The sequence below is a fragment of the Diadema antillarum genome, unplaced genomic scaffold, assembly GCF_040938485.1.
Source record: "Diadema antillarum isolate AM-2024a unplaced genomic scaffold, OU_Dant_1.0 scf00000207, whole genome shotgun sequence".
NCBI classification, from domain to species: Eukaryota; Metazoa; Echinodermata; class Echinoidea; order Diadematoida; family Diadematidae; genus Diadema; species Diadema antillarum.
Window position 1 is genome coordinate 1,558,780 of NW_027271096.1, and position 24,778 is coordinate 1,583,557.

The 24,778-nt window shown below is 38.8% G+C and overlaps 1 protein-coding gene across 1 annotated transcript; it reads left to right on the plus strand.

Annotated features, from left to right (window-relative positions):
• The first annotated feature begins 1,693 nt into the window (after positions 1-1,693).
• Positions 1,694-22,162, plus strand: LOC139724111 (metalloproteinase inhibitor 3-like). Its single transcript, XM_071635313.1, has 4 exons — positions 1,694-2,216; positions 18,877-19,137; positions 19,979-20,100; positions 21,885-22,162. The coding sequence occupies exons 1-4, from the start codon at positions 2,069-2,071 to the stop codon at positions 22,068-22,070; spliced, it is 717 nt and encodes a 238-aa protein (XP_071491414.1). The 5' UTR covers positions 1,694-2,068; the 3' UTR covers positions 22,071-22,162.
• Positions 22,163-24,778: the final 2,616 nt, after the last annotated feature.

Below are 24,778 nucleotides of genomic sequence, written 5' to 3' on the forward strand. Positions count from 1 at the left end.
TTGTAAAATGGAGTGTTCAAAGGATTTTGTAGAATAGATACCACAGAAAAGGTATCTAAATTTGTAAATTTGGGAGGGGGGGGGGGAACAAGTCAGTGTATATTGAGAACATGTGAGTACATGCACTTTGACATTTTAATGGCATGTCATACGTGGAAGTTCGTCATGAACTGTCATGAGTTGGTTCAATTAACATCTATGTTTTTAATGACGATAGTCTGAGCGCAATCTTGCTCGCGATATGAAATTGAAAGATGGTAGAATCTTTCAAAGCAGAGACAGCAAAGAAGGAACTATCACAACTAGTATAGAATGAGCAACAAGGAGTGGAATATGGACCCATACCAAGTACACCTGCAAATCCAATTCAAAATCATTATCTGGTCTACTCTGTGTAGAGAGAGAGAGAGGGGGGGGGGGGCAGAAAGAGAGAGGTGGATAGAGAGGGAGAGAGAGAGGAGAAAAAGGAGAGATAGGGAGAGAGGGAGAGAGAGAGAGAGCAAACAAATATGCCCTTGTCTGGCCGATTTCCAGCACTTATCTCCATTTATGGGGGTTCAGTTTGGATGATAAATGAAAGATTGGTAGGGGGTAATAAAAAAAAAAAAAAGAGAGGGAACTATCTAAACCAAAGAGAGGATACATAGTACACCCACAGGCGCGTGGGTAAACAAAGGGGGAATACGCCAGGTGCTGAAGGCTCGTGCCACGAACCATTAAATCCTAGCTAAATATCCATGTATTGGCTGGCCTACTCATCTATTATACATAAGCTTACCGTGCTTCCAAAGTCTATCTATGTGCATCGATGCAAGGCAAGAGTTTGGGGGGGTGGGGGAGGTTATTGATTCCAGAAGAGCGTGCCCTGGCTTAACCCAAGCCAAAAAACTGTGTACCCCAACGCTTGCTCGCTCGCTTGCCCGTGTGTGCTGGCAGGCTGGCTACTTGGGCACACTGCCACATGACTTCTTTTGTTTCCACCCTCAGCTCTGGAGTGCAAACAGGAGAGAGAGAGAAGAGTCTGGGGGCTCTAGGGAGCAAAAGGGCTTGGCATCATTGGAAGGTGGAGCGTATTCGTTGAGGAGCGTGTTGGCCACAGGGGTACAACTCTTTTCATGTTCAGTCTTCCCCTCTCTCTCCCATTTTCTTCTGCTCTGCCTCCCTCGTTTTCCTCACCTTCCCCCTTTTTTTTCCTGGCTCATAATCATAATCAGCCTTGGTTTTGAGGGGTGCAGAGCAAGCCCGCATTCGTTCTGGTAGTGGCAATCCACTACAGTCAGCCAGCTCTGCATTTTTTTTTCTTTCCAGCTTAGACAATAGACTTTGTTTGCGGTCTGGCTGTGGTGTTGGACCCATTCATCCACAAGATATCTTCCGCTCCACGTGCCCTCGCGTGCCTCATCTTGATTGGTGCGATGTCTCATGAACAACGCACGCCATCCCTCCTCCTAATCGCCTTCATCTGAAGAACTGAAGTGACTGGTGTGGGTGCCGCACCGACCAGGAGAGTCAAGACCGAGTCAAGTGCAGAGGACGAAGGTACTTGGTGCGCCTATACAGCGCCTCCCTGCACACATTGTACTACCAGTCAAGATTTTCATTTCTGAAATGGGATTACGACAGACCTTGTGAACAGACGAGAAAGATAAATCCTTGTCATACTCTGCAAGAAAGTTGCTGGTGAACATTTACTGGACATCTCCAACCAGTGCAACTTGTGTATCTCCAATTTTGAGAAAAATACTTTTAACTTTGTGCTTCAAACAATCTCCACCTTTCTTCCCGTACTACACATCACCTCTCAGCTCCTTTGCACCCTTACCATCACAGTCCTTGGGGATAACGGGGAAAAAAAAATTGAGGTAAACTGCACCAGACTCAAACGCTGGCAAGAATCTGAATGGGATACTCACGGGGTATGTAATCTAATTCGCCTGGAATTCTACGCCTGAAGTTACGCTCTGACACCGCAGGTTAATAGAACCCACTCCCAGCCACGCAGAACCCCCCTCATCCATCCAGCGGGGGCAAGGCAATCCGGTGATAAACAAACGTCACTCCAGACAAGATGGAGCAAGCTTGTGCCAAACTGGGGATGATGGTGGTCACCTATCTCGTTGTCGTCATCGTCTCCGTGGTCATCCAGTCGGACCTCGTACGGGCCTGCACCTGCCTACCAAAGCATCCCCAGCAGCATTACTGTGACTCCGACTATGGTGAGTACAGATTGATCGGACAAAGCCCGACAAAATTCAAGCTCTCACCTCTGTCTAACCCTCTGCTTTTACCACACTCAAATTTGGTCTTGCTTAAAATGTTAATGAAATATCTAGGCAAGACAAAATGAGTCAGGTCTTATCAATCAGCAACAGATGCTTTCAAAATTCTATATTTTATTTCATCTCTCTGGCCAAGAGAGCGTATGATTTCAACTGACAGGCTTTTACTGAACAAAGTGATTAAAATGGCCATTACCATCATTTGAGGTTGAATAATAGATAATATCTGACTTTCATTACAGAATCAAGATTGTCAGTATGGAGTGGGTTGCACTAACTAGAGTGTAATAATGCAGTTGTAAAGTTGTATGATTCAGAAGCTGAAGTTGCCAATGCAATATGAATTCAAAGTCTTGGAACTGAGCAAATATTTTATGCAAGCAAAGGAAGAAAAAGGTAAACAACAGCCGAGCTTGTAAAGTATGTACTCTCATAATGGTCTTCATCTGAAAGTTGACAAATCCGACACTGATGAATTATGACTCAACTGCCAAATTGTATGACTTACTTCGTCACATTGATACGATTTCATTTGACTGTGTAACTAAAGCTGATCGATGCCCTTGCCATGACTGAATGAATGTTTCACGATTTGTGAGTGAGCAAGTGGAGGATAGTGTGTGCACAAAGCATTGACATTTTCGACCAAGTGTTCATGAACCTTTTATTGAGACAAAACCATTCCAGAAATTCAGCTAACACACTTCCAATATCTACATTTATCCATGCTCTACTTAATGTGTAATGGTGGGTCAGGGAAGTACTGTCACTGAATTTTGTGCAGGCACAAGTGCACATCCAGGCTTGTGCTCACTGAGTAGTTTTGTAATGATATTAAATCTTTCAATTTAATAAAGCCATGGTCAACTGGGTACAATTTGGATGATGGGGGAAGAGATGGTCATTGCTATAGATTGACCGCACCTGTTTCCAACCCACAATAGTAGGATTCACCCTGACAGGGATAAGTGGAATACATATCTTGAGATTTGCACCGCAATCGATCCAAATCTTTAGAATTTTGCCTGTTTGGTCATAAAACTCCCACTAGATAGCATGACTAGCTTCACCATGCAAATTCTAATATATCCTATGATTATTGTGGAATTATCATGATAATTTGCATTGCGGTGTGTGTGTGTGAATGGCCTTTTTTTTGTCCTGTCATTCAAAATATGAGTGAGGGAACCAATATCCCTGCAGTTTGTCTGTGTGAATGCGACACAAGTGTCTGAACTTAACACTCTTATCACCTGACTGTTTAATAGGTTCATATTAATCATTCACTTATACTGACATATAGTGATAAGCACATTTGTTTGTTTGTTTGTTTGCTTGTTTGCTTTTGTTCAAGAAGCAAACAATGCTGTAGGAAGAAAGCAATGCAACATGTAAATCCTAAAAGTCTGAAAATAGATCCAAACCAAGGTTCAGGTAAAGCTTTACCACAATGTTCAGATGTATCCTGTTGTCAAAAGAAACAACCCACTTTTCTGTTCCAAACTGGCCCTTTCACTCTATTGATCGAGTGCTAGTCAATCAATATGTGAGGCAGATGGTGAAGACTGAAAGAAAGATTGAGGTTCTTGTCCCAATCCTTCCACCGCATCAGGTGTTCCTTGTTATAGAAACCTATCAGATGGGGAGGATATGGACAAAAAAAAATGAACACAGGCCAGTCACCGCAAACTAATTGGTGCCACTAATTGTAAGAGAGAAGAAGGTACAGTTTATAAGTTCCCATAATATTGATCAAACAAAGGGACATACACTTGCCACCTCCCTCCTCTCCTGTCTCAGCTCAACATGCCCCTCAGCCATCTTAAATCTTCTTTGGAGAGAAATGATGTGCTTACATACAAAGGCTTCCCTCCCCCACTGTGCATTGCCCTGACCAGCGCTAATTGTTAGGGAGGATGATTCTTTACACCAGTAAAAGCCAGCGGTGGTGATGTGGGGGGGGGGGGGGGGGAGGGAGGGAGGGGATGTACGTTGGTAATGAGGCATCATTACCAGTGGCTTAAACTTGTTATCGTGTTTCTTTATTGTCACTGTTTGGTAACAATGGATAAAATTTGCACAGGATGTGGATACGGGAGAGACAGAGATTATCCAATATATAGCCCGAAGCTATACCCACGGCTAAAAGACTCACATCCAACCCCAGTTTCCTTAAGAATACTCATGTCATTTCCAGACTGATGATATAATAGGGTAGGCCTCAATTGGCTCTGTATGTAGAATAGCAAATGTGGACTGATGCATAAGTGTGTGAAAGCACTACCCCCTTGCGGCATAATTCCTTGTCAGGGTGACAAGTATGGATATGGAGCCATGCTGAAAATTGTCCACACGACTCGTACATTTTCCCCCTTTGGATTTGCAAATCTGCATGGCGATAATTCCTTTTGACTCCAACGTGCACAGAATTAGGAGCAGAAGTGTTTGGAGGACGGCAGGGGATTAGATGAGATAAAGATATAGCTCAGGGAAGATGGCTTGAGGGGATTAGAATTATCATCCAGAAGATTGGAGATTACCGACGATTTCTGGACTCTAATGGGGAGATGGTGGGGTGGAAGACTGTGAAGTTCAATGAAATCTTCACCAATTAGTGACTTCAACAGGATGATTCATCAAATTTCTTCATCACTTATTCTCTTTCTCTGGACTTTGTTCTTTCTCTCTCTCTCTCTGTATGAATGCAAACAATGAACAGTATTTCTACATGTGGTCAATTCATGACTAGCTGCTGGCTTATTGTGAATAACTCCCAATTTGTTTCAATCATACAAAAGCACTCCAAACACAGAATGTCTAAATGTATGTGCAATCAGATAAAGAAGTCGAGATTGTAAGCCGCCCACGAAAAATTGCTAACTGTGTAATCCTAGCCTCTAGTTAATTTAGTTAAGCCTTCACTAAGAATCTATTTTGAATAGTCTTGCATTACAAAAATATACGCGTAGCCCTATATGAAAAGAGAAACAAATTGTTGCCACCAGAAAAGAGAGAAAATTTGCAATTCTATCTTTCTTATCACATCATTGTGAAGAAAGTTGGGGGAAAGCAGAGAAAAGACCACAAATCCCCTTGATTTTGGTTTCTTTACACAGGTTTCTCCGTCCTTGCTGGATAATAGAATGCCCTTCTCAGCGAAGAAAAGAAGAGGGCAGTGTTTTACATGTAACAAACTTTAACTCGCTTCCCTTGCAGCAAGTTTTTTACTTCCATCTGTAAACTGGCACATAAAGACACACACACATACATAAAAAAAAGAATACAACTGCTTTAAATGAATTTAAAACAACCCTCAGGGGCGCTCATTTCTGAAACTTTTAAAGCGGCAGATGACAAGTCTAATAATATGTACATCTCCAAGTAGGAAAATGAGAGTCAAAAGAGCAATATCACCATCGTGCGGTATAATTCTGCTCCAGGAGAGGTTAGATTACTTTCTTGCAAATGGCTATGGAAGAATATAGACGATACATTTATGTACGATTTATAAATCATATTCACTATGGTACTTATAGCTAGCGTGCAAACAAACAGCAATACACGTGTCAAACGCATTCTTGTTTATACAGAAAGGGCGAGTTCATCAGTGCGCCTTCATAGCTAATGGCGCATCTTTTTGTAAAAAATACAATTTATTGATTTTTAAACATCATTTCATTCGAGTTTTATGGAGTTAGGCAAAGCCAAGCTTTTGTTGCCAGGCACGAGGGCCATTGTATGGAGCAATGTGGTCTGGAGTCTGCCGGAGCGGGGCGAGCGGCACGCGCCCGTCCTATAAAGCCAAGACAGCACAATAGCCCCTGAACAATAGACTTTGAGGGACCAGGAGAATGGGTTGAAGAAAAGGGGAAAAAATTGAGAGGACTCTATTGATGGAAATGTGTCTTAGTCCCCTTGTTTTGTTTGAAAGAGGTGCATACAAAGTTGTACCAACTGTTGAGTAGAAACAACAATAACAACCAACGTGGAAAGAGAGAGAGAGAGAGAGAGAGAGAGAGAGGGATGAAGAGAGGGAAAGAAAGAAATGTTCCAGGACTTATTTAGGGTAGAAAGAACCCCATGGAGCAGATGTTAATTGAGGTACATAGAGAGGATTATAGGCTTGAGGAGGTTGGGTAGTTGGCAGCTGGTATGCTGTCACTTGTTTAGTAGGGAGAGGTAGGGAACTCCTGGGCGGGTTGACGGTGCAATATCGTGCAGAGAGCCATGGTACAGTGCTGCAGAATGCATGGGCGCGTGGTGTGCGAGTGACCACACCCGCCTGCCTTTTGTCTTGGGAGCATGCAGGCTGGTGTTTTCAAGTGCAAGAATTTGGCAAGGAACAATGGCTTAGTGGAAGGCAACAAGTCCTCTTGTTGCTGCAGTGTGCTGGAGGAATCTATGGCTTCACAAAATGGGATTATATCCACCCTAAACTCATAGTCCACTTAGTTTTGTCCATTAGCCTCAGTGAGACTCCTTCTTTTTACTAATTTTAGATAGATTTCTCATCCAAATGGCTCCAAAAACCCGGCATGTCAATTTTGGCAGGAAAAAAAACCAAACATATTTCTCATCCAATGGTAAAGTCTAACCTTTGTTTGAATTTGTGTATGATGCAGCAAATTATGAATTTGTACAAACTTTACACAGCCATCCACCCATTCACACTACACATTATGAAAATTTTCTGAACACCAAAGGATCTCAAAACATTGAGGATAGATATAGGTACGTAAAACCAGCAACATTACAACGACAAGATTATTTCTTTTTTATGTATATTATTAGATTTAACACTGAATACTTGTTTTACTCAGTGATCACAGTTGTGATGTTACCCTAAGTACTTATATCTGCTGTACAATGTATTCTCAAAAGTTGCGCAAGGATAAAATTTTGACAATATCCCATTTGATTTTGATTACATCAATTTCTGTAGGGCCTACATGTCTGACATGGTTTTTAATTGGAAGGGGGTGGATGTTTCTACTTTTTATGCTTGCACACATTATCATGATGAGATTAGAGTTTCATGTTTAATAAATGATTACAACCAAATAGAACTACTTTAGAGTGAAAAATGTGGAGACCAAAAAACAGGAAAAGGTACACTATACATGAACCAATGAGCACCAACTAGACAGATGCCACAACTTAATAGTTCAGGATTTTATAGCTAGGCTACTTTTTGTCCAGTCCATAACAAGCATGTAATCATTATTGTCACACAGCGAAGCCAACACGTGTGTATGTTGTGACAGCCAGGCTCTCCGCATCATTTACTCTCAAACAATGAGGGATGCGGACGAGGATTGAGGTAGTGGGGTGGGGGGATAAATGGAGAAGGGCAGCTCTACCCAAAGCATCCCGAGCGTCCCTCGCTTCTCAATACGGACAAAGGGATGAGTCCGTAATTACACCATTCAGTGATAACGAGAGATAGGATGACAATAACCATCACTGACCGCAGCTCCAGCATGGGGAGCATCTGCTGGTAATTGATTTTTTTTAACCTATTTTCGTATCTTTCATACTTTAGAGACAGAATATGAAGAATGAAGGTACTGTCAAGACCGATTCAGGAAGAAAGTTGTTCTAATTTGAGGAAGACAATATATCTTCACTAGTGGCATGATGAAATACCATTCACGCTAAACGCTGGAATGGGGCTGTCGTTGAAAAAGCAAGCATCACTGTAGAGATCCTCATATCATTAAAAAATACATCCCCCACATTCACACAGTCACAGAATCATTGTCAGAGATATGAAGGAGATAGAATTGGCTTGATATTCATGCAGAATGTATACTCTATCAAAGCCATGATATATAGGCCTGTCCACACATATATAAAAAAAAATATTTCCATCATGATCCCAAAACTGATAACTTGTTAGTGTGAATGTGCCTTACCAGTGAGAATCACATTGGTTTCTTGTCTAATTGGTCTACTTGGTATGAATCTTTTGTCACTGGCTTCATTTTTTGTTTTAGTTTCTTCTTTTTTTCCTTACAACAATTTTGTAATGGTGTCTCTATTTTGACATTTGAATGTCAACCCATGGAGATTTAATATGATTCACACATAACAATGATTAACCATGAATGCAATGTTTTGACATGGCAACAAAACATTATATAATTTAACCTTTTCAGCACTGAGTAAACTTCTCTCTGCCCCCTTCCCCTTATGCATAAATTTGAGCATTTTTTGTCTTTTTTTAAAATATGCATTAATATACTTAAATGCAATATCTATCAATCTGCTAGACCAAGGAGCATGTGAAAGCATCATCCTTAAAGTTATTCAAACCTCAACTCATTGCAGAATGATCTCACATTACCTCTCTAGACCATCACCTTAAAGGGATCATACAGTTTTGGTTGAGACCTAATTTCAGGTTTCTAACATTTTTGGTGAGATAATGAGAAACATCTTAAGAAATATGAAAGAGCATGTAATTCTATGAGAAATTCAACATTTATTTGATGAAAATTGGTTTTGAAATGGCCGAGATATCCCAAAAAGAGTAATTCTAATAAAGTGTGGGACCCACACTTTATTACAATCGCTTTGTTTTACTTTGTTTTTGGATGTTTCAGTCATTCCAAACCCAATTTTCATCATATAAACTTTGAATTCCTCTTAAAATGGTATGTTCTGTACTATATCATAAGTGTTTTCTTGGTATCTCACAAAAAGTTAAAAGCCCAATTCTCATCTCCACCAATACTGTACCATCCCTTTAATATTCCATTGACATGTACAAGTTGGTCGCCATTGGCACATAAGGGGTTAAAGTTATAACAGGGTATAATTTCCACAGGTCTCCAGCTGGGTATACAATGGACATAGTCCCAGTAAAGCAGGTTAACAAACAATGGCTGATCAGTGGGTAATTATTACCTAGGAAGACAGGTATAGTGCAGACACAGCTATCAGCAGGTTCCTGGTCTGTTTGCAGAGAGAAAACATTAAAACAGGGGACTTGCTGGGCATGTTGAGGTGCTGAAGAAGCTTAATTCACTCGCAAAAATGACTGAAAACAGGAAGGGGATAGGGAAAAAACTGACAAAAACTGTTGAATAAGCTTGAGAGTAAAGAAAATGCTAAAGGCAGTATATAATGAGGCTGCAATCAATCCAGATAATGAGTGCTTTTGAAACAGGTCTTGTTTTGGAGACTTCCCTCAACAGATCGGCAGGAGGATTATCACGAGAGAGTGTTAATTGCTTTCCAGCTTGTGTGTGAAATAGCATCCTATCCCAGAAGGCTTGCATACATGTACAACACAAAGGAGGAAGTTTTGACTTACTCTACCGCAATATTTAACCAATGAGCTCTACTGCTATCAATGCAATACTTGTTGAACTCAATCTGCCCACACTTTTGGCATAGAAAATTAAATGAAAGAAGACACAATGGAACTATTGGAAGCTAATTCATTTTCATTTGAATAGCTACCATTTTGCAAAGGCCAGAAAGCTTGTATTTCAAGCACCTGAAACAACTGGCATTTCTTTCTCTACCACCAATAGCATTACAAATGAGGGCTAGAACTTTAATGGTTTCCTTGGTAGGATAGTTGAGAGAAGAAAATTACAAGTTTTCAAAAATTCTTTAATTTTCATCATTATTTTCACTTTTTTTATAATCTAATATGAGATTCTCCTTCATCTCAAACTGCCCCCCCCCCCCACTTCCCAACAGCTTTGCAACTAGATAGCCACTGTTTTCTTTGGGTAGTCTTTACTACAGATGTTCCAAAAGATTATTCATTCGTGATCATCCTAAAGGATAATGAAATAGGATGCAGGCCACAGCATAATGATATCTTTAAAATATTTACTCTTGAGTTATGGGGGGGGGGGGGGCATTAACTCGAGGCCCACTGTGAAATATTGAACTCAAGGGGGAAAAAACATTTTGACCTGGCGGTATTTAACATTCTCCTACCATTCTCAATATCTGCATGACCTTCACTGCTCTCTTCTTTTTTTTCTTTTTTTTTTACTTTTCATCACCGCAAATGTCATAATCATCATTGCCCTGGACCCTCCAAATCCACCCTGATTTGCCCGTAATCCCCGAGTAAAAGCCTCGTCCGCACCGAAATCGCATCTCGCCCAGCAAATCCCACACATGCCTGTAAAGACCAGTCAATCATGGCGTGGGGGAAGACGAAACGTGGTGCGCGGCCTCTCCTACGCACTGACCCCGATCGGTGAGAGCGATAATCGCTCACCGGCCACGTGATATGATATGATACCTTTGACAGAAGGTGAGGGTGACCATTCCATCGGATTGGCAGCGCCGACGAGGAAGATTTTGTAAACTGGGGCAGCGAGCGCAAAGGAGATTTAGAATGAGTGCAGGGCTTAAATGCTCTCTGCTTACTTTTCAAGCATTCGCTGTGTGTACAGAAAGCTCTAAAATACAGACAGGCCTTTTTCTACTTAATGTTAAATGATATGTACGTAATATATTTTTGTCTATCTATTTCTATCTCTCTCTCCCTTTTTTCTGCATATATATGTAGGTGAATATATAGATATATGTAAGTAGATATATATATATAATTATGGAATGCATATAAATAAATATAAGATACGAATACAATAGGTGTGATAATGTGCATTTTTGCATGTAAGCTGAACACGTGCAATCTCTATAAGTGAGTTGTAACTTCTTCTCAGTTCTATTTTAATAAATTGATCACTCATCCACTCGGTGACCTCAAGGTAATTGTTGCCATCAAAGTGCATTCCAGCGATGCCTTCTCTCACTCACTTTTTATCTCTCATCCTCTCTCTTCTATTTCCACCCTCTCTCTTGATCTCTCTGCCCCCCTCCCTCTCTATCTCTTCTCTCTTTTTCCAAATTTATCTCCTGGCCCCTTGCGTGTCTTCATCTATCTTTCTCTCTCCCTTTCCAACACACATCTGTCTCACTAACTCATCTCCCCTTCTTACAATCTCTTCTCTCTCTCTCTCTCTCTCTCTCTCTAACAATGCTTTTAAAGGAGAAATCCAGTCCAAAAATAAGTGAGTCTGATAAAAAAAAAGAGTAAAATCTTACAAATTCAATGGTAAAGATATGACTGAAATCAGATGAAATATAAGGAAGTTCTAACATTTTGAAGTTTTGCTTATTTCTGCAAAACAGTTCTTGTACAGTGGATATGAAAATGCAAATGAGTGAGCTGACCATGTCATATAACCTCACAATTTTCTATTGATCGTGTACAAAAAAAAATGACAAAAATTCAATGTTTCTGTCATTGAAGTCTAAAAGATGTTATTAAACTTCAGAATAGTGGTCAGTTAGATATATCAGGATTTGAGCCTAGGGCGTAATTGTGTTTGAATGAAAAACTGGAAATTCCAAAATTTTATGTGCAAACTACATGTATATGGCAAGTTGTGAGGGTATGACGTGCTCACTTTGCCATTTGCATATTCATATTGACCGTTCAAGAACTGTTTCCTGAAAAACTTAGCAAAAGTTCAAAATGTCATAACTTCCTTATTTTTCACCCGATTTCATCCAAAAATTTTACCGTTGAAGTCATAATATTTTACTCTTTCTAATTAGACTAACTTATATTTGGACTGGATTTCCCCTTTAAGGGATGGTATAGTTTTGGTTGAGATGGGGATTTAGCTAGATTTGAATTTCTTTTTTTCTGCGAGATACATGTAATTAGACACCACTTATGAAATTTTAAAGAACATACAATTCAAAGATGAATTCAAAGTTTGTTTGATAAAATTGTTTTTGAAATGGCTGAGATCTCCCAAAAACAAAGTTAACCCGTTGAGGATGGGCTGATTTTGTTACAACATGCATTTTCCTTAGACACTTGCCTGAGTATACTCAACGAATTAAGTGATCTTAATAAAAGGTGGGTTCCACTTTTATTACACCTCTTTGTTATGGAATATCTCAGCCATTTCCAAACAAATTTTCATCATAAACTTTAAAATCCTCTTTGAATTGTATGCTGTCTCATATCTCATAAGAAGTTTTATACAATCTTACAAACCTGAAGCCCTATCTCAACCAAAACTATACCATCCTTTTAAAAAATATCTCTCAAAGTTCTGTCCACCTTTCTATAATTCTCTCATCTCTTTCTCTGTCTATATATATTTCTTTTTCAAGCCTGTATTTCCATACAGCTAGTTGTATAAAGAGCTCAATAACCTATAGATCCCAGCATTTTATCTGCTGTTTCAAAAAGGTTTTATTTCCCTTTTCTGAGAAATTGCATGAACTGGAGATCAATAAATGATTTGATCTTAATCAAATCATTGCAATCAATTTTCTTCCTTCATTCAGTTTGTCCTTTTCTTGAAATCACCACACGTTAGAAAAAGGGCAATTCGCAATCACAAGCTGCTGCAATAAACAGATTTGAATATGTGTCTGTGATGACTGCAGAGTTTCAAAAGAACTCAAGAACAATGGAGCCATGCATCCAAAACAAAAAACAGGAAACCTGTTTCAAACCCACTGACTGTATCCTGTAGGTGAATACTCGATGCATTTCGAGCACCTCACAGCTCTTTTCTTTTACCCACCAATAAGGTGTATCCAGTGTCCCCTATGGTCCTATTGTACAATTCTGATATCAACCGTGAATGGACACACCTCATTACCTGAGTGTCTTTCTCATTTCTATGTACCACAGTCTCCCCTTTTGATTGGTACCAAGCTCTTTCTCTTCCGGATGATCTCTAAATCTCTGAAATCAATTGTCTACAGAAACTCAGTGGTCCTGTAAGAGCTTTTAGAAGAGATCGAATGTGGTAGGAGATGGGTTAACCCGTTAAAAACGAACTGATTTTGCTACAACATAGACACCTGCCCAAATGTGACCCGCTACAACAAAAGGATCCTAAAGTCGCTGACGGCTGAGCCGAGAAAATCAAGTTTGAAGTCACTTCATCAAAATTGGTCAAAAAAAATCGGATTTTGCTTTTGGCATAATTTTAAAGTCTAATGTTTTTTCTATCATCTGCCGAAATTTCGAAGCTAAATGATCAAAGGAAAGGCAAGAAATCAGCATTTTTCTCAGCCATGATTTTCCGACCTTCAACGTAACAGAATCATGTCCGAAGGTTTGGATTTAGCACCGCAGCTAGACTCCGCCCCTAGCAACGAGGGAGTGATCTTATTGGTCAGTGCGTGGCATCCTGATATCTGATTGGTCGTGTGTAGACCGCTTGCGTAAGCTTGAATGAACATCACGGAGGTCGCTAAGAGCACACCTTCTATTGTCAAGCGGTGAAAACTGTCTCGCCTCCCCTTGATCATGATAGCGTCGGAACGAAAACTTTGAAGGCGTTTTTCTCGAAACTCTGATTTCCACCACCACTTGACATGCGCTAATAAAATCATCGATATCTCCTCAACTGAGTAATCTTATGCGTTGTGCTATATATGAAATTAAAGTAGAAGAGTAAGGGAATAATGTCATGCCATTTTCAGAAAATTTTCCTCCCCCGACTTTCGGATCCTTTTGTTGTAGCGGGTCACAAATGTACTCAGGACTAGTCTTCAACGGGTTAAAAGAAGATATGAATGATGCATGCTTCATAAACCAACTGTAAAGAAGGGGGCAAATTTAACAGGGCTCACAAAGTTTCTACATTTGCTTTTTAGCAAAGGAAATGTGCATTAATAGCTGCACTCTGTTGTTGCCACAGCACAGATTTTTTTTTTTTTTTTTTTTGCGGGGGGGATGTGATCGAAGCTACTGTATATGCCAAATATTTCGTGAGGTTTTTATTTTCACGAATTTTACGAGTCAGGTGCTCTTCGCGAAATTAAAGACATGCGAAAATATTGACCCTGCTCCCGATGTGGATGTGACGTACACGTGTACATTTCTCCATTCAGTACGAGACTCCATGATCGCGAACTTAACCACTCGCGAAATCGTCGAGAATTCCCGATTCGCGAAAATTTAGACTCGCGAAATATATGGTGTATACAGTAATCTTCTACCAGTATGAAAATGAAAGCTTGAACAACAATCAAAATATTGATGTCAATAATGCTCAGTTTTGCTACAGTCAGACTTATAAAAATGATTATCTACGATGATGATGGTGATACAGCATTTACTGAATTGATTTGCTTTAACATGACTGCTTAGAAGCAATGAATGCTTGTTAATTAAAGCAATTAAGCAACCAAGGGATCAACAATTTTAAGCCCCCTCTGAAGAACAGGGCCAGATACCGATTATAGTAATGATAGATATGTGGTACGGATAAGTGCAATGAACAGTCCCGTAACGTCTCAAAGGTATTGGGTATATTGATCATCATAACGGAAATGACCGTTGATTTATTTTAAAAAAAAAAAATATAATGATCACATCCACATTGTCACAATCATAACTGCAATTGCACTGACGGTGTATTGATTATGTTTAATACCAAATAATCTTTTGCAATTGCCATTCACTTTAAGGCTCTGAGTGCATTGCTGAAGAGATCTTGGTGGACATTGGGCTGTGTTTATCATTCACACCAGAGCAGGGCTAAACAGTAATGGTGGCCCAGTGGCCCATGGCCACTAAAAGAATTGATGTCGGGCCACCAAACTTCCAAAAAGGCTATCTTTTTAGGTGGCCTGATCGGGCAACAAAGATTCAAAATGGATGTTCGTTTGTCCTTTTTTTTTCAGGCAACTTCATTTCTTTTTTGGGCTACCAATATTTCAGATTTAAAGATTTTAGTTGCCCAAACAGGCCACTAGAAAGAACAAATGGTTAGTGTTGAGCTCTGTAGAATGCACTAAGCCAAGAATTTGATGCGTGATAAACTTTTCAATGAAGTCACCATGATGAAACTAAGATTCGTCATGCCACTGAGCATGACAAGAGCTGCTGTAAACTTTACAGTGCCAACTATGCATTATTTGGGACAATGGACACTACCATAGCCTCCTGAACCCATTGATGGTCTCCAACCCGAAAAACAGGAAAAAAAAGAGAGGAAATCGGCCGACAAGTTTAGAATTATTTCGAGTCACGGATGATTTATTTTTTGCTGATATTTCTGTCTCTTTTTCTTTTGCCTTCTTCCGTGACACCGATTCTGCCGATCTCACCAAAACCATTGTTGATATTCTTGCGTTTTCAAGGACAAAAGCCAATGATATAATGGATTCAGACTTGACTTTTCTTGTGGAAAATGGTGCACCTGGCTTGCTAAATTATTTACAGATTATCTCCTCTCTAAGAAACGAGTGAATACACTTCGGGGGAGGTGTGGCAAAGCACACCGGGATTGTGCACAATGAGCAGTGATAGGGGATAGAGATGAATTTTGGACTCCGACTTTGTGATAAGATTTGTCAAGTGATTGAGATAAACGAGGTGGCATATGAGCAGGTTGTGGTCAAACTTCTGAAAATGCCCTCTGTGGAAGAAAGATTTGCCTATATACATGTACGAGTATATGTTCCATTTGCCCTCACACTGTTACAAATACAATGTATCACTTTTTTTTAAACCTGTAAGAAAGCAATAAAAAAAAATAAAAAATGGAAATATATTCCCTTTGGTAGGTATGTATGATTTTGACTTCAGGTATCTCAATGACTGCATCAAGTCATATAATGTAAAACCAGAAATTTTCATGTGCACATAACTTTTGCTAATTACCGAGGAGGAGCCAAGATTAACTAATTTTGCAAGGAGCCATGATTCGCGAAAGCAAAATGCACAGGAAAGTTTTTTTGTCTTAACAATGCATTGAATGTTAGTGCAGTGGTGTAAACTATCATGGTCGGTCATTTGCGAAAGTCAGTCCCACTTGATTTGTTTTGAAACTCTTTCAACAATTTGCCCTGCGTGGTATGTGTGAACGGGACGCAGAGACTTTATCATTTTCTTTTTAAATCTCATAATGTAAAATGTACAAAAGGTGCCCGAAGTCATATTCTCATCACTGTTGATTTTTTTTTAAAACTCTCATAACAATTTGTCTGTGGCATGTTAAAGGGGATGGCTAGTAACCGATCAGTGGGAATCAGTGGGAATGCTGAGGGATGATTGTTCCAATCCTTGTGGGATTCATTTAAGAGTACATTATATATCTACTGTAGTGTGAAAATTATTTGCTTCAGAACGGTCTCATATTCAAGTAATGTGCAGATTAATGCCCTGTCACTGACCAGGCACGCTACCCTGGAAACATTAAACTGCACATTACTTGAATATTAGACCATTCTGAAGCAAATAATTTTCACACAACAATAGATATATAATGTACTCTTAAATGAATCCCACAAGGATTGGAACAATCACCCTCCAGCATTCCCACTGATTCCCACTGATCAGTTACTAGCCATCCCCTTTAACAGTGGCAAATAAGATATATTTTTGCATCGCAATGCTAAAACTTTACACTTTCCTTATTATACATTATGAAACTTTTTTTTTTAATCTGAAAAGTTTATGCAAGGAAGTTGATCCCCTCAACATAGATTATATATTTCCTTTATTACATATTTTCTGTATGATCATCACAAAGAGGAGATTAGTAAATGATTTTGTCAAAGATTGTGTGGCTCGGATCAAAGTCAGAGAGAGCAAAAAATTACTTCACCTTTTCTTTTTTTCACACATGAGGTTGGGGGAGGGGTAGTACCTCAAATTTGACCTCTCCCAAGACAAAGGCCATATATGGTCTTATGGAGTGTGGAAATATGTAGATATAGTCCCTGTTAGCTTGCCTCTGGACTAAAGTGGTCAATCTACTGATTTGTTGTGTTTTCATTTCTCCTTCTTCTTTGGGGGTTGAATAAGGCAAGGGCCATACACCGAGACAAGAAATAGCTCAGTAATTATTCTAGCATTAACAAATGAAACCAAAAATACATGTAAAACCAGCTAATCCCACTGGATACATTGACTCTGTACTGACCCTTAATCAGTCCCAAATGAGTCATCTGGTTCTGCACCAACAACTGAAGCCACATAACAATCAAACCTGCTCTCCCAATTAAAGTTCAACGAAACTACTAATTCACGGTTGCAGCAGATGGGGCTGCAACATATGAATATCTCTCTCTTGTGGCAAAATTTATACAAAAACTGGGGGGGGGGGGGGGGGGCTACAAGTTTACTGACAATGAAAACATAAATTTGAATGCCTATTAGTGCTGCATATAGTTGTTGAAGTTGCGATTTCTTCCCGCTGAGTGGTGTGGATGTAGGGTCTACACTAAAGACAAGAGCTTGGCTGCAAGGAATTAGACCGCTCACTCCTGCCATGCTGAGTCTCAGCAAGATACCCAATTACACAGGGCAATTACACAGCAGTGTACGTTAAAGGTCCAGTTTACCTCTGGGAGCAGTGACATTAAAAATGTTCAAGATATCACATTTGATACATATGTGTAGGTCTGTTGTATCAAATGTTTTTTTACAGTGGTTTTTCTATCCCTAACTCGCATTTTAGAACAATTTTAAAGCACTAATGCTGGATTTTTGTTTTATCTGCAAATGGTAAATTATGCCTTTAAAGCTAGAGGTCATTTATTATTTTTTTTTTTTGGGGGGGGGGGAATAAAAACAAATCATTCCATTTATTTTTTATCATTTCATAATTGAGGCAAATATAACCATACGGTAGCACTGCAGTATTTTTGGTGTTGTTTTTGTAAAGACAAGATGAAGAAAATATTAACCTGCTGACTTAATAAATCTCAAAGTAAGTGATTACTTTATATCTGCAACTACAGATCTAATCACCTTGAGCAAATCTCATACATATTGTTTCACACACATGCTGTTCATAAAAAATGATAAATAACAACAAACAAACGGATGAAAAACTGTTCTTTGGATATAACAAGACATTCTCCGCTCATCATAAGCTGTTTGTAACACTTCCATTTGTGTGATATGCTCACACGATGATGTACTTTCAGCCGCCTGTCCAAGAGGCGGATGGGGATGAAGCATGACAGATAGAGGACTGATATTGTATGCCTTCCGTATTGCCTTCCACTAGGATCTGAAGTACACATGATATCATAGGTCAAGCATGCTATGCAGGCGGTCATCTGGTACTTCGCCCAGACAATTAACCTTGCAAATATGAGGACACAATCATTCCCTGATCAACATCAATGTCATATGTGATGACAGAAGTTACCATAATAAAACCAAAAAATAACTCAAGGAATGACAGTTAAGAATAGAAAACCGAAACAAGACTTGGCGAAACAGATATAGAACTTAAATATATATACCAAAACAATAAAAAAAAAACATCACTTTAATGCAATTCAGCTAAACAAGATCCACACATCAGACAACCCATTTTGGAAAACATCATTTACATGTTTTGTTTTTTGTTTTGTTTTTTAGTTTTGTGTTTGTTTTGCAAATTATGCCAATGAGGGTTTGTGTATTGTGTAAACACATTTAAAAAAAGACTGCTGACCCAAATATCACTCAGACATTTTGCCAATCTAAATAAGTGTATCATTTTTGTTTTTTCAGAGAAAAAAAATGACTTGATTTCCATTAATTTGTGACCTTCTTTCTGTCTGTTTTGTTTCACAGCCATCAGAGTGAAAATATACAACCAAGTATTAAAGCTTCCCAACGGTCAGCGCTTCAACATCAGCGACCCCAAAATCTCCGAGCTGCCTCTGGGGGAGCTCAGCCAGTCGCAACGCGAGTGGACCGGTCACGTGCAGAAGGTCTACAAGGGGTTCAGCAAGTTCAGGCGGCTTTCGTCAATGGTCAAACTCTACTCGCCATTCTATGATTCCATGTGCGGAGTGGGCACACTTATTAGTGATGAGGTCTATGTTATAGTGGGTAAGATTCCTCTTTTTTTTTTTCATGTTTTTATGTACACATACATAAATGCATGCAGGTATATGAGTACAGAATAGAAATAGGCTGCTTCATTAACGTATTAAAGGTACAGTTTACCATTGGGAGCAGTGATTTAAAAGATGTTCGAGATATCACTTTTGATGCATATGTGTAGATCAGTTGTATCACAAAACATCAAACCGTGTAAAAATTTTGCAATGAATCCTAAAATATAAGGAGATATCCCTATTTTTCTCAATGAACCATAACTGTAGACAATTTAGTCTAGAAACATTTCTGTTATAATTATTGTTCAAATTTTGTATATTTAACAACACTTAACATTAATCATACTGATTCAAATTTTTACACTGGTTGTTTCTATCCCTAACTCACATTTTAGAACTATTTGGAAGTACTAAAGCTGGGTATTTGTTTCATCTGCAAATGGTAAACTATGCCTTTAAGATCGTATTCTCTCCTACAGACATACTAACAACCTATGCACTTCCCCTATTCCTATTAGATACATTTCAACACTTGGAACCCTTGCATGTGCATTACTTGTTGCTAGGTCAGGCAAGACTTGGACTAGCTTTCTGGTTCAAAGAAAAACCTTAGTTACAAAGTAGATTTACACAAACCTTGAAAACATATCTTAAACTGGTCTATTCTTCTGCACTGCCTAACTACTTCTCCTCAAGGAAAACTTGGATGTAAGCTAGATTCTTGTCTTGCACCTTTTGAAGTAAACATTGAATCCCAAAGCCAAATTCATTTCTCCTGAACTAAAATAACATTGTTTGTGTGTTCTTTTTACTGTAATTGTTATTGTTAACAGGAACATTTGGTAAAAGAGGGTTGAACTTCAACTTTTGCGACTGGCACCCCCAGTGGAAGACAGTAACGTCGAAGCAGAGACGGGGCCTGCGCTACTGGTATGCTGAGAACTGCTTGTGTCAAGTAAGTTTCAACACCTACCTTTATAAACCAAACAGATTGAGAGAAGAAGAAGGAATGAAAGTAAATCATTGTTAGGCTAACTACAAGAAGTTTACACAGCCTGATTTTGAGAATGTGCTTGAAAGCAATAGGCTCTGCATATAGGAGTCTTCTCATCATGACTGGAGATATGGTTAAAAGAGTTCTAGATTGGAAGACAAGATGGAAGAAAAGAGAAATATCAGAACTTTGAAGTGAAATAATTCAGCGAGTCATCTCTAGGTCAGAGAGTGGCTTTCTCTGCACCCACCTAATCAAATAATGGCCATCGATTGATCTAACATGGCCAACTTTTGATAAGCGCACATCTGCAGTTCCATTCCTCCTGGTGACGCAGACGCCGTGGCAGGCGCACCAGACAAAATTTACGCCCGCGTCTCGTCTGCTCTGGCATGTGGAATGACACTGTAGATCTTTAAGGAGCAAGGAGATAGTAAATATATCCCCCTCTCGCATTCTCAAAAGAATTGTAAAGTGCCGTAGCTGCAACTCGCAATGTGTCATTGAGAAGATGGTAGAGACATTGCTCAAATTGGCTAAAATATTTCTCAAATCGACAGACACTGAAAACAAAAACAAACACATAGACCATGTGGAGTAATATTCATGCACAGTATCAAGACTGCTATGTAATGGTATGTGTGGGTGAATGTGAATGTTAGTTCTGGGGAAACACTGAAGCTTTTCATCAGGTTGAAATCCTGTTGCCTTCGTGGGGGGCAAAACTAGGGGGTTGAAATGCAATGAGTCATGTTTTAATGGTTGGAGTATTTTCAGAGCAGGCTGGTTTGTACTTCATAATGTTATTCTCTCTAATTTGGGTTACTGTGCTACCCTGATTACAACACTAATCTTCGATGTAATGATGACTAATATACCATTGAATTCACTCTTTATCATAATCATTATTTTTTAAAAATATGTCTGTAAATGTTTTGTTAGATATAAACTTTACATATAGTATGTAAATCTCATGAAGACATGACAAACCTGAACCATGTGATATAACTTTCATATGTGATATGACTTTGGCCCTGCTAAAGAACAATCACTTAACTAAATGTGTAATCTTTGTGTTACATGCCACGTAGATCACACTAGACAGGATAGGTCTAGGTTTGACTGCCAAAATAAAACTAAACACTCAGAAAAAAAAGAAAAATCTACTCTTGAGGTCCCATGGAATTTGTTAAGCACCAAAATGAAGCAACATTTTTCCTTTGGCACTGAAATGCACAAGAAAATGCATTTTGTCGCTGTTCAGGAATCTCTTCGCCTAGAATAAGGTTGTGTGAGCTGAGGTCAAATATCCCTTTAACTGATTCTATCCTCTCAGCAAGTCAGCATGATTCATTCATTTTTTTTTTCTTTCTGTGTAATCCAACCTCTGGTGGTGGTACCATTAGTGCACATGCAATGAAACTGATCACCTTCCTGTGTTTTTAATTGTTTCTTTTTTTCAATTATTTGGTATCGTCATTTTGTTAATTTTAGATGATTTTTTTTTTTTGACATTGCCTCGCAAAAACAGGATGACTAACTAGTCAATGACAATACTCTTAATGGATGATACCGGATGTGAGCATTCCTACCACTCAAATTCATCAAGGATGATGAGGTTGTGATGATGAATTTATCAGCCTTGGTAGTCATCGTCTGTGATATAACTTTCTTCATGGTTACTGTACCCATTTGAGCAAATTTCCACCTTTCACTTTCCTCCTTTTATCTACACACACACACAGGTTGACACGTGTGGGCTGAGGCATCCCTGCGGCGAAGGCACGAAGGAGGACGCGCCCACGATGAGCTGCGAGTGGGACGCGTGGCACAGTGCCTGCACCAACCACCACACGGCGTGCGTGATGACGTCGAAAGGATGCAGCTGGCACCAGTCCAAAGAGTTTGTGGAGTGCTTGAAGAGACCTTGATACACAAGCAAACACGCATGCACACACCCATACATATAGACAAACTTAAACACTCATATAGACAAACTTAAATACACACAGACACACACACACACACACACACATACACATTGCATACACAAACATACAAAGGGTGATAGTGATGTCACATAAAGGAAATGTTATGTAATATGGCGCAAAACCAAGATGGCTACCACTGTACATCTATCAGTATTGGATCCAGACAGTATCAATCTGTGCTGAGCACCATCCAATTTTTGAAATCACATGAATTTTTTGTTGGAATGTATCTCTCTTATGCCTACATGATATGTTAAATTGAAAAAGATGTTTTATATCTTCTTGTCATTGGTGATAAAACAAGATGATGATTTCATTACTATTTTGTCGCTGTTCAAAGAAGAAATTTTTTTCTCAATAATTCATGGGTTTGTTGAAGATTAACATCAGTGTCAGCTGCCATTTCCACAGAGCAACTGAACAATTGAGCATAGATGGATAGAAGTCTCACTATTTTTTCTTTTTATATTCTTATTTTCCTGGGATTAATAATCGAGGCCCGAATTCTTTGGTAATGGACTTCAATTATCTCTGTACGGTGATATTTTCTTAAAGATCAAACTTGCCTTGATTGCGTGATATCTTTTTTAAGATAAATGAAATGTAAAATATCTAAAGTGTACATATGTATGAATCAGTTTGTGTGATGTAATTTCTTTTTTATCATCTGATGTATATTGAAACGTGATGTTGTATAGATCCGTTTCCACTCACACTTCTTGCATGAGTGGTTCTGTTCAATTTTTACAATACCTGTTTATGTGTTTACAATTTGACTACTGTAAAAGTGGAAATTTTTGTGGTGTGGAAAACTTTTGTTCGTTTCACATGACCAGAAACTAATGTGAAAATAAAAGCAAGCAAATACTTTTTCATGTTATATGCACCACCATGTAATGCCTTGATTCCACAGAATTAAAAACACAGAAAATTCATCTTATTTAGCAGAGTGTGAAAAATTACCAACATAAAAATATCCACTTTTACAGTATTTTAAGAGAAATGTCACATTAGTTACATTCAGACAGTGATCCTTAACTCTGAGGATAAGCTCTATGGGGCGCCAAATGTCACATGGTCGATTTTGTTACAAAATCAGTCATTTCATTATGAAATCGATCGTGCCACACTTGGCACCCCATAGAGCTTATCCTTGCAGTTAGCTTATCCATGAAATTAAGAATCACAGCCTGAACTTAACTATTGGAGTTTCGTATACCACAATAAAGCATTATATAAAAATGTCAGAACATCAAATGTGAATGTGCACTGTCCAGTAGCTCATTAATGCGTTACGTGTCATTTTCAGTTGACTCAGTTAACAAGGTGTCAAGTTCATATGTGACTTCCTCAATAATATCAGATAAATCTGCTCATTAACACTAATTTTATGTTGCCAAACGATTCTCCACACATTGCCACAAAGCATCCACAATCTTGCAACTATACATTAAAAGATAAGTGGCTTACTGCAGAACATTCGGTACAACTTATGCTCCTTCATTGTTCATTAATCATTCACGTGAAGTCCTGATGTGTTTGAGCAATTTGTGGAAATTTGGCAAACAATTCAATTGAATGTTAAGAAGGCAAGTGCAGTTCCTCAAGAGTAAAACATCCCCCAAGCAATAGCAAGCATCCTGGCATCTAGCTTGGAGCACCGCCATCAGAATTTAACATCACTTCACCGGAAGGATTATGATTCCATGAAGTACTAGCTGCCACAGTTGCTCTTATAGAAGGAACACTTCTGCCATAACTTTCACCTTGAAACACCATTTAGAGATGGCAGAAGGTGCCAACAGAGCACAAATTCATGAAGTAGTAAAAAACTTTTTGCAACAATATTACCATTAACATGTGAGGTAAGTTGAGGGAATGTGTACTTCCCATGGAAAAAGAAGAAGAAGAAGAAGAAGATATTTTGTGGAATTTTCTTTATATTTTCCTTATATCATTGCCTTGCAGTAACATCACAAACTGTTGTAGTCTTCTCATCCAGCAATAGCGGCACTAAAACTTTAAAAAAATCATAACTTTTGAAGGGACAGTATGATTTTCCTCAAATTTCATTGACGTCTTCTAGTAATATTGCTGTATTCAGTCAATCCATGATGACATTTATTTAGGTGAAGTTGTCCTTTGAGTACATGCAACAGTAAGAAATGCCATCATGTTTTCTTGACACTTGTACTACCGGAAGTTTGTTAGGAATAGAACACTAGTTTTTCATACTTACCCTCAATGATGACATCTTGAAAAAAGTGGCAATTTCCTTTACTTTCCTTAATCCATTTGTTGTTATTGTTTTTTCTGCAGTCTGCACAATGTACTCCTATATGTCATAATGTAAGAGAAGTCTTTCGCACTAACCTTAAGTGTGCCTGTAATGAGACATTTTTTCCTCTCTTTTTTTTTTTTTCAATAAAGAGAAATGTAATCTAATGAAAACACTTGCTTATAGCATGCCTTCCGTTATTGAAAGTGTTTGTCGGTGTGCTCATTGCAATTTTTGTTTTTGATGGTTTCATGATAGTGTTATCATGCACATTAACTGTTATAAAGAAAACAATCTTTTTGGGCAGCTTGAAGTATTATTTAGATTAGCAAATGAGCTGTCCTCTCATATGGAAACAGAAGCTGCAGCC

Coding starts and splice junctions, on each gene's coding strand:
- LOC139724111 (XM_071635313.1), top strand. CDS start 2,069: ATGGAGCAAGCTTGTGCCAAACTGGGGATGATGGTGGTCACCTATCTC. Junction 19,138..19,978: donor TGAGGTCTATGTTATAGTGG/GTAAGATTCCTC, acceptor TATTGTTAACAG/GAACATTTGGTAAAAGAGGG. Junction 20,101..21,884: donor CTGAGAACTGCTTGTGTCAA/GTAAGTTTCAAC, acceptor ACACACACACAG/GTTGACACGTGTGGGCTGAG.